General features: G+C 43.4%; 1 protein-coding gene across 18 annotated transcripts in view; it reads left to right on the forward strand.

The window, feature by feature from the left end:
- The first annotated feature begins 1,609 nt into the window (after positions 1-1,609).
- Positions 1,610-16,467, forward strand: part of Nr2c2 (nuclear receptor subfamily 2 group C member 2) — a 79,381-nt gene continuing 64,523 nt past the window's right edge. For 3 of the 18 annotated variants that reach the window (XR_013050027.1, XM_076567374.1, XM_076567388.1), the window contains exons 1-2: positions 1,610-1,745; positions 13,228-13,311. Coding sequence is in view for 6 of the 18 variants with exons in the window: in XM_076567374.1 (XP_076423489.1) it covers positions 13,252-13,311 (60 nt within the window). In the remaining 12 variants the exon portion in view is untranslated. Of the gene's footprint in view, positions 1,746-2,342; positions 2,859-5,263; positions 5,362-11,066; positions 11,167-11,283; positions 11,386-13,227; positions 13,312-16,467 lie in introns of those variants that run through there. The other 15 variants (XM_076567385.1, XM_076567382.1, XM_076567386.1 and 12 more) reach the window with 12 other exon arrangements.

Raw genomic sequence — 16,467 nt, forward strand, 5'->3', positions numbered from 1 at the left:
AAAACTTCTACCAGCTAACAATGTATCTGTGTAGATGTGTCCATGTGCTATTTTCAAGAGAAAAGTTGCTACAATTTATCAAAAAAGCTACTTAACACTCCTGCAAATGTGATCAATAGAAGCCTGGCTAACTTCACTAAGAGTAACTTCAAAAGGGCTGATAAAGGCCCTGGTTTTGCTTACTGTGCCTACTGCATTGGGCTGGTTACTTAACGTGGGCTCCAGTTCCTGCGTCTAACTGGCAGTTTAAGAACGGTGCAATTGCCAGAATATTAACTGAAGAAAAGGAAAACTACAAGCCAAGATAGGTGCAGCCATTATCGTTTATTTGTAAATCTTGTACAATTGTAATGTTCCTCCCAAAATCTCACTTAATGTGAATTTTCACACTATATCTGTATTATTTAGCATTACAAACTTAAATCCTTGGAAAAGTATATAACAGAGCATTCCATATTTACAAGGATTTTACAAAGGACTTATATGTGGGCTACCTCAGGCATGCCACTGAGCTCTCTGGGTCACATGTCCTATAAATGAGGAAAACTTCCTTGCCATTTCATCAGATCCCGTGGAGGCTCCTTCCAGCTCGAGGGTCTGTAGGGCACAGAGATACTCCCCCCACTTTCCCAGGCGAGGGGGAGAGCAGAGGAGTGTGTTTAAAATACGTGTCACCAAATAGAAATTCTATTAAAATTATGGGCAGAATACTCAGAGTTGGAGTCACCCTGATGAAAGCCTACATGAGTATTGCAAAAAATTTGGCTAACCTATTTATCTTGAAGCATTTATTTCTAATGAGCAAGGAGGGAGAGGGGTAATCAGCTGGTAGAGCATCTCCAATCTACACAGCACAGTAACCAAGGGGAGTGGCTGAACATTGCAGGCAGGCACCGAGGAAGGCCGGCACCTTCCCAAGCCCACTCGAAATTAACTCGAGAAACAGAACCCAGGGGTTGTGAGATCAAGGGGGCCAGACGCTTTCCAGAATGCCATCAGTGCGAGCCCAAAGCTGCTTTACACAAATCGCGAAGGGGAGGGGCATGGGACCCCTCAAGGCTGGGCTCCAAGGTTGAGCAGCTATTTAAAAAAAACCAAAAAACAAAAAAAAAAAACGGGACCGGGGCATCTGCAACACTTGCCTGGTCCGAGCTCCAAAACACAAAATCTGCCGCCCATCCCGAGGAAGGTACCGGGGGGCACAGTGCCTTCCCAGGAAACGGCCCACTTGCGACCTCCGGGCTCGGCTCCAGTCTCGGGCCGCTTCTCCAAGCCAGCCAAGGGGGAGCCTGCGGGAGCCGCGGCACCTGCCCGGCCCAGGCCCCGCGGCCCTCAGCTCCGGCGGCCGCCGCGGCGTTCCGGTGCACGCGCGCGCTCGACCAATCGCGTGCTCGCCCGCCCCCCGCCGCCGCGGTGAGGCTGGCGCCGGGAAGAGGAAGAGGAACATTCGCCCTCCTCCTCCCAGCGCGCGGGCGGCGGCGGCAGCGGCACCGGGGTCACGAACTCTGACCTTTCACTGACAAAAACAATAACAAAGCGCGGTCCCTCCGCGACCCCGGCGGCGCCAGGGCCCGGCCCGCCGCCCCGCTCTGCACCGGCCCGCCGCGGCGTCCCGGCCGCCCGAGCCGCCCCCCAGGCTCCTGCCCTCCGGCGCCCGCCCGGGCCCGCGCCTGGCCCTCCGTGCCGGGGGCGCCCGCCGCAGACACGGGACCTGCTCCGCGGCTCTTGTGGCGCCCGACCCTGAGGTAAGAGCGAGCCCGCCGGGCAGGGGCCGCGGCGCTGGCGGAGGGCGGGCCTGCGCCGCCATGGAGGCCGCGGAGGCCGAACGCGGCCTTTTACCTTTGCCACGGGGCGGCGGCGGCGGCGGGCGCTTTGCATAGTGGGCCGGGCCGCGCCCTCCCCTCCCCTCTCTCTCTCTCTTCCACTCCCCTCCCCGCCCGCAGCCGAGCCCTGCGGAGCCGCTGTCCTGACCGGGCCGGCTGCGCGCCGCGGGGGCGGAGGTGTGTGTGGGGGGGAAGGTCCGCGGCCCCGCCTCACGCCTGGCCCTCCGCCAGCGCCGCCATCTTGTCCCCGCGGCGCCGGCCGGCCCGGCCGGGTTCCCCTCTGCGCGCGCCCGGCCGGCCCCCGCTCCTTCCTGTGCGCCCCGCTCCTCACCCCGGCGCTCCCCGCCTGCCGTTGGCTGCCACCCTGGCCCAACCGCCGTTTTTCCCCTGCCTGGGAGGGTGGAGTGGGAAGGAGGGAGGGAGGGAGGCGTGGGCAGGGCGCGACCTCGTGAGTGACGGCCGCGCTGGCCAATCGCCCCCCGACCGGAGGGCCGCGGCCGCCGGCGCCGCCCCGGGGCCGTGCTGGTTGGCCCAGGCGGGAGAGGGAGGTCTCCGGGGTCCGCTGGTGCGGGGCGCGAGGCCCGGGCGGGCGGGACTCTGCGAGGCAGTGGCTCCGTGGGTCTCGGAGGGGCTGGGAGGCTGACGATGCCTTTTGAACCCATGGCGCGGGCCAGGGAGGAAGAGCTCGCCGGCACTCGGAGGCTCTTCGGGGTTCGCCCTTTGCTCACGGTTCTGGACGGAGCCCCCTCTCGCGGGCTCAGTTTCAGCCGGTGGAATAGGGACACCAGGCGTTTTTTTTGTTGTTGTCACACAGCGCCTCTCTCTTCAGCATTGTTTGAGGGGCTAGTCGCAGAAAATGGAGTGCAGGCTACGCTTCGAGCCTCAGAGTGATTTTGCAAATGGTGGTGTTAGCTTATGCTTTTTTTCTTTTGATTGTGGTGCTGGGGACGGCTCTGCCGTTGAGTGACAGCCCCAGCTCCAAAATGGTGATGTGGAAAAATACGATATGGAACCGGCCGAAGTGGAAAACTTGAGGTGATGCTCTTCCCTTCGTTCATAGAACACAGATGTACTTAGTTTTAGGCACCAGGGATACACATCCGGAGATTCAGCTGGTCAAGGAGCCATTCTCTCCCAGAGTGTTGGATGCTGGCCTCGTGTGGGTTTCAAGGGCTCAGAGGGTGGTCCGTTCCTCAGAAGAAACTGGATCATGTGCTCAAGGAGTTGTGAGGGCATTAGTTTAGATTGGAGGACGAGGAAGGCAGGCTTCTCTGAGAAGGTGATGTTGGAATCGAGTTCAGGGAAAGAGCAGGGTCCCAGATAGCAAGCTTGAACATGGGAAGGGAAGGCTTTGGACATGAATGCCCGGTTTGGAGGGAGAGCCTCAGAAAATCACTTTACTTCCAGATTTAAAGCCTTTGTCAGCTGTTGATGTCCTTTTGAAGCTGCCAGATATTTGCTCAGCTCCACTAATACTCTAGTGATCGGCCGGAATACGAAGATGACTAAGACATGGATCCCTAAATATGTGCCCGTTAGTGCACACGTGTGAATTCTTTTCTCCCTATCTCTGGATGCATACAAAATAGAAGTTAACCGTTGTGATTAATAGCTCAGTTTACTAAGCGGTGTGATTTGGGGCAAGTTACTTAGCTGCTTGAGGCTTAGTATTCTCATCTGAACAATAGAACCCTTCTCCAGAATTGAGGGTTAAATCAGTTTATGTAAATAAAGAGCTTATAGTGCCTGGTTTATAGTAAGTATTGAATCAAAAATTACGAAAATTAGTTATCTGTTCAGGACATTGACCTAGACAGCATGGTGTAGGAGCAAAGGCCCTGGATTGAAGCACTGGGATTTGACTACCGTTTTCAGATGGCGTTTAGTGCCCAATCCAAAAGTTTATTTAGAAAGCTTTGGACCCAGTAGTAATAACAAAACTATGGCATGCTTTATAATTTGCAAGTTACAGTAGTGGTAGAAGCCCTTTTCCAGAAACCTTTCTGATGTTTGTCATAATTTTCTTATCCCTGGGCCTTCTAGTTCTCTCTGCTCTTAACTCACTGGCCCACCATCTTTGACAGTGTGGCTTACCATCTTCTCCAGGCCTTTCACCCTGATATCAAATGTCTGCCCCTCATAGTCCTCCCCCACCCCTAGTCATACAGGTCTATGCTAGAGCCTGCCTTTCTCGGGGACATCCTCCTTGGTTCCTAATGCCATTCTAGGACAGATTCTTTATATACTTTTCCTTATAGCTTTTATCTCACTAGGTAATTACTCCCTTATGTGATTGCTTGATTAATGTCTAGCCTCACAAGTACAGTATCAGTTTTAGAATTATTTTGCAAATCATTATGCATCTAGTACTTAGCAGAATACCTGACAATTGTTAATTGATGATATTGCTGATAACTAAGTGATATTGCTGATAACTAAGTACTGCATATTTAGTTGGTTCCTTTTTAGGAATGCTTACTTGGCAGTTGGGTTGGCACAACCGGCAATAAAATGCCCATTATACTTTTCAGGGAATTTGAATTAGACTTCAGTAGACATTCTTTTAACATATTTTTTTTTTTAGAGATAAAATTGATGAATGCTATGATCTCCTTTTAATCTCCTTTTAATTGTTTACCAAAGTGAAAAGCAGATTTTACAAACTATAATGTCAAGTTTCCATTGGAAAATTTGGTAACTAAAATATTTGTATATAACATAATAGGAAGGGCTAGCTAGTATGCAGGAAGCCTCGAATTCCATCCCAACACTGCATAAACCTGGTGTAGTGTAGTAATCCCAGCATTGGGGAGGTGGAGGCAGGATCAGAATTCAGTGTCATCCTTGGCTGCATAGAGAGTTTGAGGCCAGCCTGGGCTACATAAGGTCCTGTGTCCAAAAAAAAAAAAAAAAAAAAGGTACAAATATTTGAAATTAAATAGCAGTATCTTTTTAATAATATTAGTAGTCACAGTTTTAATTCTTTCTTTTGGATGTTTCAAGAGACAGTTTAAGTTAAGCCAAGCAAAGACTACCAAAAAGAGATTGTAATAGGCTGTCCCAAAGTGACTTGCAGCCCAGTTTGTTCTGCACTGTGAATTCTAAAGTTTCCTGAATATTTATGAGGTGATAGAATATTCATGGAGTGAGGTAACCTTTCCCCCCTCCCCAAGTATGGTGGCTTCTCCTTTTGGACTTTCTCTTTCCAAAAGCTGGAGATGTCAAAACCAGAATTCGATTGATACTATAATATCAGATCTTTTGAGGATGTAGACCGTTGCTTCATGTACATGTGTGGGGAAAGTTCTCTGTTACCTTAGTTTCTGATATAGCAAGAACAGCTTGAAGCTTCAAGGCTGTTTAACCACAAAGGGCATTTTAATAGGAGACACAGCTACCAATGTACAGCTGCAGTTTTCCCCTAATTATTTTTTTATCTAACTCCTTGTCAGCCTGTAGTCAATCATACCTTAAAGAAGAGACCCAGCCAGTTGTGGTGGTGGCTCAGGACTTTGATTCCTGTACACAAAAGGCAGAGGTAGGTGTATCTCTGAATTCTAGGCTAGCCTGCTCTACATAGTTCCAGGCCAGCCAGGGCTGTATAATGAGAACTCTGTTGGAGTTGGGGTAGGGTCTGTGTCAATAGTCTCTTCACTTGTTACAGGAGTTCTAGGAATTTTGAGGGTTTTATTGTTTAGTTCTGTTGTTTTGTTTGAGATTGTTGCTTACCTGACCTTTAGTCCCTGGCCCCTAGTTATCCTCTTGTGTTAGCCTCTGAGCAGCTGGGGCTATTGGCAGGTCTTGCTACCATGCCTAGGTGGACAATTTTTGTCTTCAAGGAGCCAAGTGACCTGGTATGATAGGAGTTTGGACTGTGGAGCCCAGAAACTTGAGTAAGTAGCCTTTTTGAGGTTTATACATTTGTAAACTTGGAAAAAGGGAGCCCACACTGAATGGGAGAGAGTGGGGCGAGGATTTGCCCCAATGACTGCAGACAAGAGAGGTGAGCCTGTGGTGAGGAGCTGGCCTGTGTCTTGTTTGAGTGGCTCCTCATACTGAGGATTACCTTTGGGTATTTGTCTTTGAGTTCTCCTATGTGCCATTTGCTCCAAAGGTTGTAAGCATCAGAGTGAACACCAGTATGGTCTTAAATACCAACAGAGACCATCTGTAAAAGGGACCTTTGCTGTAGAATATTATTTTAAGGTGTGTTACTTTTGTTTATGTTACATTTCTTTAACTCTGTGAAGCTGTGTTACTGTGCCTGTCTAAAACACCTGATGGTCTAATAAAGAGCTGAATAGCTGTAGCTGGAGAGCTTTTCTCTCTGGGTTCCACCAAATCCCGCCAGTCCCAGAGCCCACTTATAAATACACAGACTCTTACATTATTTAAACTGCTTGGCCATTAGCTCAGGCCTATCATTGTCTAGCTCTTACTCTTATATTTAGCCCATTTCTATTAATCTATATTTTGCCATGTGGCTTGTGGCTTACTGGTACCTTACATCTTGCTTGTCCTGGCAGTGGCTCCAGGCAGTCTCCCTCTCTGCCTTCCTGTTCCCTCAGTTCTCCTCTCTGTTAGTCCCGCCTATACTTCCTGTCTGGCTACCGGCCAGTCAGTGTTTATTTATACAGAGCAATATCCACAGCAATAGCCAATAGGAGGCAGGAGAAAGGATAGGCGGGGCTGGTAGGCAGAGAGTATATATAGAAGGAGGAGGACTCCAGGGGCCAGCCACCCAGCTACACAGCAAGCCACGGAGTAAGAGTTAGATTTACAGAAGTTATAGAAAAGGAAAAGCCCAGAGGCAAAAGGTGGATGGGATAATCTAAAGTATAGAAAAGCTGGCTAGAAACTAAGCCAAGCTAAATCCAGGCATTCATAAGTAAGAATAAGCCTCCGTGTGATTTATTTGGGAGCTGGGTGGCGGGCCCTCCAAAAAAGAGCCAAGAAATAAACAGACTTTAGCATCTCATCTCAAGTGAATAAGGGGACTGGAGCCTGTCTGGGCCATATAATGAGTTCCAGGCCTGCTACCCTGTTTTGAAAAACAGTAGGAAGTGGTCTTGAAGCTCATTGAAACCAGCCTCACACCTGATAAAAATTCTCTCCGTTTTAGTGTCTTGCTTTATTGCTGATTTCTTTCTTTATATCTCTCTCTCTTTCTCTCTCTCTCTCTCTCTCCCTCTCTCCCTCTCCCCCTCTCCTCCTCTCCTCCTCTCCTCTCTTTCTCTCTCTCAACGCAGTCACATGTAGCTCTGACTGGCCTGAAACACTCAGATCTTCTTGCCTCTGCCTCTCCACTGCTGTGATTAAAGTTGTGTGTCACTATATCCCACTTACTGGCTGACCTTTTTCTTGTGTGTGTGATCATCATCTGAAATTCATTCATATTCTTTTTTTTTTTTTTTTTTTTTTTGGTTTTTTTTTTTTTTTTGGTTTTTTCGAGACAGGGTTTCTCTGTGTAGCTTTGCGCCTTTCCTGGGACTCACTTGGTAGCCCAGGCTGGCCTCGAACTCACAGAGATCCGCCTGCCTCTGCCTCCCGAGTGCTGGGATTAAAGGCGTGCGCCACCACCGCCCGGCTCATTCATATTCTTGTTACACACTATAGGCGATGATTCTTCTTTGGTCTTTGGAGGTTTAACTTGTCCAGAGGCTGAGTTGTCCCTTCCTCATAACCTTTGCCACTTTCTTAGAACCCTGATAGCAGGGATACCCATTCTCATTACAGTTACCCTGAAAGCTGGTGTTGAAGCAGGAGGGACTTTCTGAATAAAGGCATGGCAGCCAGGGAACACTTTCAACTAACATAGCTCACAGTGAAGGAGGTGTATATAGGGGGGGTCTGAGGCCTAACTCAGGATATTGGCATGGGGGATTTGTTTAGGGATATTTCCACCAGGTTCACACCCTGGCATCTGGGCATCTTGGAGAGATGGGAGTGGAATGTAAAGGACAGGAAAGGAATAAGTTAGTGCAGACTTTTCACTGGACTTTATGAGTCACTTCTAGACTCCAGAAGCTTATGTCAATGAAAGTCAGTATTTACTGATAACCCTAAAGGTTTGTGGAAATGTTAGAATGTAAATCAAGAAGAATTTCATTGCAAGAGTATAATTTTCTCTAGTTCGGGTAATGGGTGATGTAGTAGAAGGTGCTGGAGCCTGGAGAACTGGGCAGCTGTTAGGAGAAGGAGGCTGGTGGGATTGCACTCATAGGTGAGGACTCTCCAGGGAACCTCTCCTTGTTTACCTTTACTGCTCTGTCAAGTAATAACAGCTATGCAGGAAATAAAATAGATTCCTACCAAGCCCTGGTTGATTGGATGCCTCTTGAAGTTGCCCAGTGCTGGAAAGTTTCTGTTTGTATTTTCCCCAGGGCCTGTTATTCTACAGTGAATCTGATTGTGTATTAATAGAACATTTCAGAAATGTCTTTATATTACCCATTGTTCCCTCTCCCACACCCCCATTCTGCAGCAACACAAGGTTTTACTAGGTTGATTAGGTGAATACCTTCTAACTATTGTCTTGTTTTATCAAGGTGAAAAGCAGATTGTCACAAGTGGTATTATATCAGTCCTCAGCTTAAAAGGCTGGTGATTAGAATATGTGTATTGACTTACTTAACACAAGTTTTTTAAGAAATGAAATTATTATGTTTTTATGAAGAAGTACAAGATAGCCCCTTATGGGGTGTGTGTGATTAAATCAGGTGTGGTAGTGCACAACTGTGATCTCAGTTCTGCATCTTCTAGTGTGTGACAGGAGCATAAATGAACTAAAGGTAGTGATCATACATAGAATTAGTAATACATATTGTAGTTGGTGACAAACTAAGAGACACTAAATTCTGGGCCTGCCTCAGGTGTGAGGCAGGAGGATGGCAAGTTTGAGACCAACCTGGGCTACATAGTGAGGATCTTAGAAAAGCAAGAGCTAAGCCGGACGGTGGTGGCGCACGCCTTTAATCCCAGCACTTGGGAGGCAGAGCCAGGTGGATCTCTGTGAGTTTGAGGCCAGCCTGGGCTACCAAGTGAGTCCCAGGGAAGGCGCAAAGCTACACAGTGAAACCCTGTCTCAAAAAACCAAAAAAAAAAAAAAAAAAAAAAAAAAAAAAAAAAAAGAAAGAAAGAAAAGCAAGAGCTAAAAATAAATGAAAATAAATAAAAGGGGTTGGGAGTGGGTGTCAGTGGTAGAACTTGTACTTAGCACTACAAATGAAAAGTAAGACCTGGTGGGCTTAGTGGCTTACACCATTGGTCCCAGCACAGACAGGAGGATAACTGAGTTAAAGACAAGCCAGGGCAAGATCTCAGTTACCAAAGGCATGAGTAAAACTGTTCACAGAAGCACTGGTCATGAGAGCTCCAGCCTGGAAACAAGCTGAAAACTCAAAAGCTGTAAATGAGTGGCTTGTGGCATAGTCTTATGTTAGAGGGCTAGACAGTAATGGAAATGGAGTGCTTATAGTTTTCGCAAAACAACAATGAACAAGAGAAGTCAGACAAAGTATATCACATGTAGTTCAAAAACAAGCCACAATCTTCCCTGATAATATCAGGAGAAGAAAGGAAAAGTTAATGACAACGGGAGGTTCATCAGAGACTTCAGGCTGCTGGTACTTTTTTTTTCTGGTGTGACTATGTGTTCTGTTAGTAGACTGTCATCACAGTGTTTACAGTTTGAGCACTTTTGTATTTGCTTGTTGTAGTTCAGTAAAGTTTTTATTTAAAAGTGTTATTCTCACTGTTTTACTTTCTGTCCTCACAATTCTGGTCAGTATAGTTACTGTATAGCTAAAATATTAAAAGTATGTTTGAATTCCTAAGAAATCATCATGGTAGAGCTGGATCATAAATTCCTGATGGCAGTACTGAAGTGTTTCGCATTTAGGAATTAGTAGTTTTTTTTATATTAGTTATTAAATGTTCTAGCCTATGAATGAAAGAGATAGGTAACTATTTCTGTTTTTCTTCCTTGACTTTGCGTTTTTCTTGGGAAGTTATTTTGAAGAGTACTGAGATTGATCTAGAGGTAATAGTGTGAATTTTAAAGTCAAAGAGGTATGAGTTGGAATCCTAGCACTTCATTAGCAGCTGGGTCACTTTAAACAAGTTTACTTGTGAGTTTGTTCTCCTGGCTTCCTTTTTGGAGCTTGTATATCATGCTCAGGTGTGCTGAGGATCAAAACAGGCCTAGTTTGACACAAAATAGGTTATAGGTGCCCAGAAGTCTGTCCTGCTATTCCAGTTGCCTATCCCTGACCCACACTAACAGAAACAGAATTGGCATCGCCATTATTACACTTGGGTCTTTGGTAGGATGAGGAGGCCACACACAGTGTGCAAATTTTTGGAGCAGTATTTACACAGAAACCTGTAGCAGTGCCCCAGTAGCACAGGAACAACATGGCTGTGAAAGCTCCTGTTTTCTCCCCTTACCCCCAATCCCCCAACATGAATATCATTTCTCTTTTTACTTAATGGAAGAAACTAGTTTCCTTTGTATGGCCATGGTAGGCAGGAAATCACATGACCCAAAGACGTACGTGATCTTGAGTCTTAAAAAGCATCAGGATTTTGATGATTGGGTGTGGGATCTAAGCTTGGCCTTAGAAGCATTTAAGGAGTGTGTTTGCTATTGAAGAACATTTGTATTATACTAAACTTTGATTTTTCATGTCTTAATTCCAAATCCTAATCTGATCTAGTCTGTGGTTCTGTTTGCCAGTAGTTTTCAAACTACTACTGTCTTTGGAGCTTGTCATTTTTGGAAGGGAGATGCCCTCTAGTTGAAAACTGATGCTCCATACTTTGCTCCAAGGGCTCTGACCACCTCCTCCCCATATGACTTTTGTGTCTGTGATTGTATAGTGGTGAGAGAATAGTGTTCACATTATCTTTATTTCAGGAGCACTGAGTTAAAGGTACCCACACAGCCCTGCTTCCTGACATCACTTGAGATTTTATTTTGCTTGCTTTTTGCATTGTGATATCCCCAAGGAGAAGCTTCCTTTTCTTTTATACATAAGAATAGGATTTGGTTTATGACAACATATTTTCTAACATGGTTAAATGAAGAACCAGTTTTGAAACTCCCTCTCTTGTTTGTTCTAGTTGGATATAAGTCTTTCTGTTGGAGTCACAGTTGTCTGCAGTTTCTCTGCTTGTTTTTACTCTCACTGTCTCTGCTTGTCTTTTCAGGAGGTATACATTCCTCCTCTTTCATTTTTATTTAGCAGTTGATGGCTGAAGCTGCTTGGAAGGTAGAAAACCAACATTGAGATCAAGAATCATAGGACTTCAAGAGATGGTCCAAAATTCAAGACCTATAAAGGTGTGACAGTGAAATAATGGTGGTAGCAAACAGAAAGATAAATAGCCAGTAGTGGGATAGAGAACCTGGCATTATATTCACACTCAGTAGGAAACCTGAGTTACAGATTAGTGATAAAAAGAATATGTGGTTCAGTGCATGGTGCTGGCAAATTGATGTCTGTGCCTCACTCATCAGACTCAAAAAACCAATGGGAAGATGGATCAAGAACTTAAAAATGTGAGTGATAACACTCTTTAGTGTTTACAATAAAAATACGTACTATGGTATTTATAACCCTAGGATAGGATAGAATGTCCTTAAAACATAAAAATTCAGGCTGCCAGGGCTGGCAGGATGGTGTGAGGTAGGTGTTTGCAAGCTCGGTGATCTGAGTTCAATCTTTAGAACCCTTGTAAAGGCAGAAAAAAAATCAACTGCAAATTGTCCTCTAACCTCCTCCACGTGTGTACCACCACATATACATGCTCCCCCATCATATGCTAATAAGTGAAGAAATTAATACAAACTGCTCAAATATTGACCCATTCAGCATTAGTATCCTACTTCTGTTCAAGACATGTTAAAGAAAGTAAACAGAAAATGGGAAAAGACATTTACAAATGTATACACTTACACAATCAGATAGTATCCAGAATGCTTAGCTTTTTAAAGCCTAACAGGTATACTCTTTTCTGACTTAGTATTTATAGATACTGGTTATTAGAATTATTTTGAGACTCATAACTATCTTAAGTTGATTGGCCCTGCAGATTTATAGTGATTCAGGCTAGGATTACAGTTTGGTGATAACATGTTTAAGGCTATGAATTTGGTCCTCAGCAATATAAAACAAAAGCAAAAAGAAGTCATAAAGTGGACCATTACAGTAAGCTTTCTGGGTTACTAAGCTTGAAATTTAAACAGTTGTTTATAGGAAACTCCATGAAAGATGTGCCTTTTAAAGAATATTTTGATGTTTCTATAGTATTCAGTAATAAATCTCTAACATTATTCCATGTATTCAGAGTCACTTATTTTTTTTACTCAAACTATAGTTAGCAGCAAGAACACTTACAATGTTTCAGAGTTATAAAATGAGTGGTTCTCTGTCTTGATTTTAGTTCTTGCTATATGTTAACCTACTGGCTATCATTTACTCTGAGTTATTTTCTTTGTTGAATAGTGCAAGTCTAGACTTCACACATGTAGATGTTTCTCTAAGTTTGAACCAAATCATAGCAAGGCCCAAAACAGAACAAAAACCAAAGTGTTCTGTGTTGCATCTTGGTTTTTTTCTCCTAGAACAAAAGTTTTACTTACTTATTAAAAAGGTAAACAGGCTGGTTGTAACCGGTCCTGCCTGGCCTCATGGTTCTGCAGTCCTGCAGCCGTTTATAAAATAATCACTCAGAGGTTTATATTAATTACAAACTGTATGGCCTATGGCTTCAGCTTCTTGTTAGCTAGCGCTTTCATCTTAAATTAACCCATTCCTATTAATCTATGTGTTGCCACATAGCCATACCATTACTGGTCTGCTGGCATCTTGTTAGCATATACTTTGTCTCTTTGTTGGTGATTACTGTTTGTCTTTTCAGCCTGTAAGTGAAGTGTATAGTTGGGCATGGTTTTGCTTCTCATATTGCCACTAATCATACAAGTTTAGTTGATAGCAGTCAAGCAAACCAGTGCTCTATCTAAAGTTAACTTCATACTCTTCTCAGATAGCCACATTTTTACTCAGTGTGCTGTGACCGAGAGCTATCCAAAAAGTTATGTGTAGTTCCCACCTCTCTGAGAGGTGAACCCAGCAGTCAAAACCAAGAAGACCTGATAGGTAAAGCCCCTCATTCCTCTGTATTTGTATCTATCAAGAGAAATTTCCTAATTGAAATGTTTCTGCAAATTTTGGTACACTGATTTTATGGCATATCCAGATATGCTTACCCTGCTGGCTTTGTCTCCTATAGAAGGCATAGTCCTTGTAAGACAGTATCAAAGATGAATTTTGATGAGTGATAATTTTCAAGTAGCCTGGTTTTCCACACCTGATAGAAGTTGCTGCATCTTTCCAAACAGGTTCTCTAATGATCTTGCTTCACCATGGCTACAAATATGGAGGGGCTGGTTCAGCACAGAGTGGGGACCCAGCAGGTGGCTGAGGTGAGTGACAGGGGCTAGCACAATAGCTGGCACCCTTGCTTTTGAAAGGGTAGAAATCAGTGTGCTCTGTGGTTTTCAAAGCAGTTCTGAGGAAGTCAGCACATAATCCATATCCCAAGAAGGATGCTAACACTAAATAAAAATAAAATGACAAGAGCAGATGTTGGTAAGATTTTTCTGCATGGGCAGGGTGGCTATGTACAATAAGGTGACTTGAGATTTTACCTCAGCCCCAAGACAACAGAATCTGATTTTTATTGTGCACTAATTTTAACTCTAAGGCTGTGTCTTAGTTTCTTATATTCTTGTTACTCTGCAATGGTAGACCAGGTTATTTAACCACTTGCTACTGTCTGTAGTACTGAAATACGAGGGTGCTCACAAGACCCAGATAAGGAGTACCAGTAACTATAACACTATGTGCACTAGATGGCTCTTAAGTGACAAACATTTATCAGACAGATCTAGGTAAGTAGAGTGAGGAATTTTGTGGCAGATTCTAGGCAGGTTAACATGAGGAGAAACTCAAGAAAAGGGATTGAGGCATGAAACAGCTTGGTATCTCTGTAGGCAACATGAGGTGTAGAAGGTATAGTCAAGGCCAGGCCTTGAAAGGTGTCATTGCTCTATCTATCATCACATAACATACTTGAATATTCAGTAAACCAGAAACTATGCAAGGTTAACTCTGATGATAACTTTTTGAAGTTGGAACTGTTACTATTTACATTTTATAAATGAGAAGCCAAGCCTCAAAAATGTGTTATTAGCCAAGAGCTTATTGTAGCAGAATTGAGTACCAGGTTTTTGTACTGTTTTATATTACAACTATGTACCCTTAGAAAAAATGAAGATTTGCATTTTTGAATTACATTTCTGAAGCAAAGACAAATTTATCAAAGAATGGACATTCAAAGAAAAGATATGTGTGAATGAATCTATGTATGTTTTGCCTGAATATCTGTGCACCGTGTGTGTACAGTGCTTGCAGAGGTCAGAAGAGAGCATTGGAACCCTTGGAACTAGAGTAAAGATGGTTGTGAGCTGCCATGTGGGTACAAAGAATTGAACCCCAGTCCTCTCTGGAAGAGCAGCCAGTGCTTTTAACCATTGAGCCATTTCTCCAGCCCCTAACAATATATATATTTAAATGAATTACTTATATTTTATGGGCATTGGTGTTTTGCCTGCATGTATGTCTATGTGAGTATGTCAGATCCCCTGGAACAGGAGTTAGAGACAGTTGTGAGCTGCCATGTGGGTGCTGAGAATTGAAGTCAGGTTCTCTGGAAGAGCAGCCAGTGTGCTTAACTGCTGAGCCATTTCTTCAGCCTGTAGAAATATATTTTAAAAGAAATATCAGAACTATGAAAATATTGAGGCTTCAGTGTTTGTATTTGTCGCTTTAATTTGTGACAGGAATAATTGCTTTGATAATAATTGTTGATTTTTCAAGTATTCAGGATTATTTTACATTTAATAAGGATTTCCTGTTGAGGCTGACTTGATTTATATGTACATTGCCCTAAAAGGCCATCATGAATTCTTTAGGGGAAGAAATTAACATTAATATTAATTCCACAGATAAATTCATGGATCCGTACATATATGCTTAGCTAAAGTTTACTCCTAGCTTCTTAGTCACTCTTTGATCTGTGGAGAAAGTCTAAATCTTAACAACCTTCATTGCTCTTTTATCATCAGGGCTTATTTCTTCATTGCAGAAAACTTCCTGTTTCCATGGAAGGGAATGTTTAAAATTGGAGCTCTCTCTGTCAGTACTGGCAAGGATACATCCTCAAAGGGGAGAAAGCAGTCATCTGAGTCTTGGATTGTCCAACTTTTATGAATAAATTTTTTTTCTCTGCCCTCTTAGGAGCTAGACGCATAAGTTCCCATGTTCTTTTCAAAGAAGTACATTACATACATAAATCACATGAATTTAGGCCAACATTACTGTAGACTTGAAACAGCAAACATAGTCGACTCCTGAACCAGGCCTACCTCACCTTATCCCTATGCCTAAATTTGCTATCTTTATTTACCTTCTGCTTATAAAAATGTCTTTGCCTTGTTAGTTCTTGACTTACCAAGTCTAGATAGTATCTTTCTTTAAGAACTTTTTTCTTTGAGATAAAATATACAGATCTTAAGATTCTCATTTTAACCATTTTTATTACTGTAAAATAGACATACTAGGTTCCATCTGAACCAGAAGTCCAGCTCAGTGACACTAAGTATGTTCACATGGTGTACACTACCTATTTCCAGAACTTTGTCATTATCCCAAACAAAAACTCTGTTCCTGTCAAATACTGATAACCCACCCCGCCTAGTAACCACCCTAGTAACCACTGTTCTGTTTCTGTGAATTTGATTATTCTAGGTACCTCTATTAACAGAGTCATGGATTTATCATTTTGTGCCTGGCTTACTTGAGTGAGCATAATGTCCATAAGATTGCTCTATGTTGTTGCACCTGTCATGATTTCTTTCCTTTTTAAGGCTGAATACCGTTCAGTTGCAGCTATATGCCATGTTTTGTTTGTTCATTCATTGATAGACATTTGAATTGCTTTCTCTCACCTCTTCACTACTAGAATTCTGCTATGAAATATCTAAGACCTTTCTTCCAGTTCTGTTGGATATGGAGTGAAGTTACTGGACCATGTGATGATTCTGTGCTTCAAATTTTAGAGACCACTTTTACTGTTTTCCATGGTGACCACACCTTTTTCATTTCCACCATGAGCATACAAATGTTACTTTCATGTCCTCAGTAGCACTTGTTTTCTGTTTTGTCTTGTGTTTTGATAAATGCCATTCTAATAAATAATGATGTGGTGTCTCACTGTGGTTTTCATTTGCACTTCCCTAACAATTAGTGACATCCAGCAGCACTTCATGTGCCTATTCTATTGACCATATATATGTTGTCTTTTGGATAAATAAATACCTAGTCAATCTCTTTGCTCATTAAATTTTGTTGGTTATTAATCTTATTATATATTTGCTTTGCAAATAAGGCTCGTTTTCTGTGGCTTGCCTTTTTATTCTCTCAGTAGTGTCCTTTAAAGATTGATTTATTTTTGTATGGGTGTGTGCCTGTGTGAGTTTATGTGCTCCCAGAGGCTCTGGAGCTGGAACTACAAGTAG

This window comes from Peromyscus maniculatus, chromosome 3 (genome assembly GCF_049852395.1).
Source record: "Peromyscus maniculatus bairdii isolate BWxNUB_F1_BW_parent chromosome 3, HU_Pman_BW_mat_3.1, whole genome shotgun sequence".
NCBI classification, from domain to species: domain Eukaryota; kingdom Metazoa; phylum Chordata; class Mammalia; order Rodentia; family Cricetidae; genus Peromyscus; species Peromyscus maniculatus.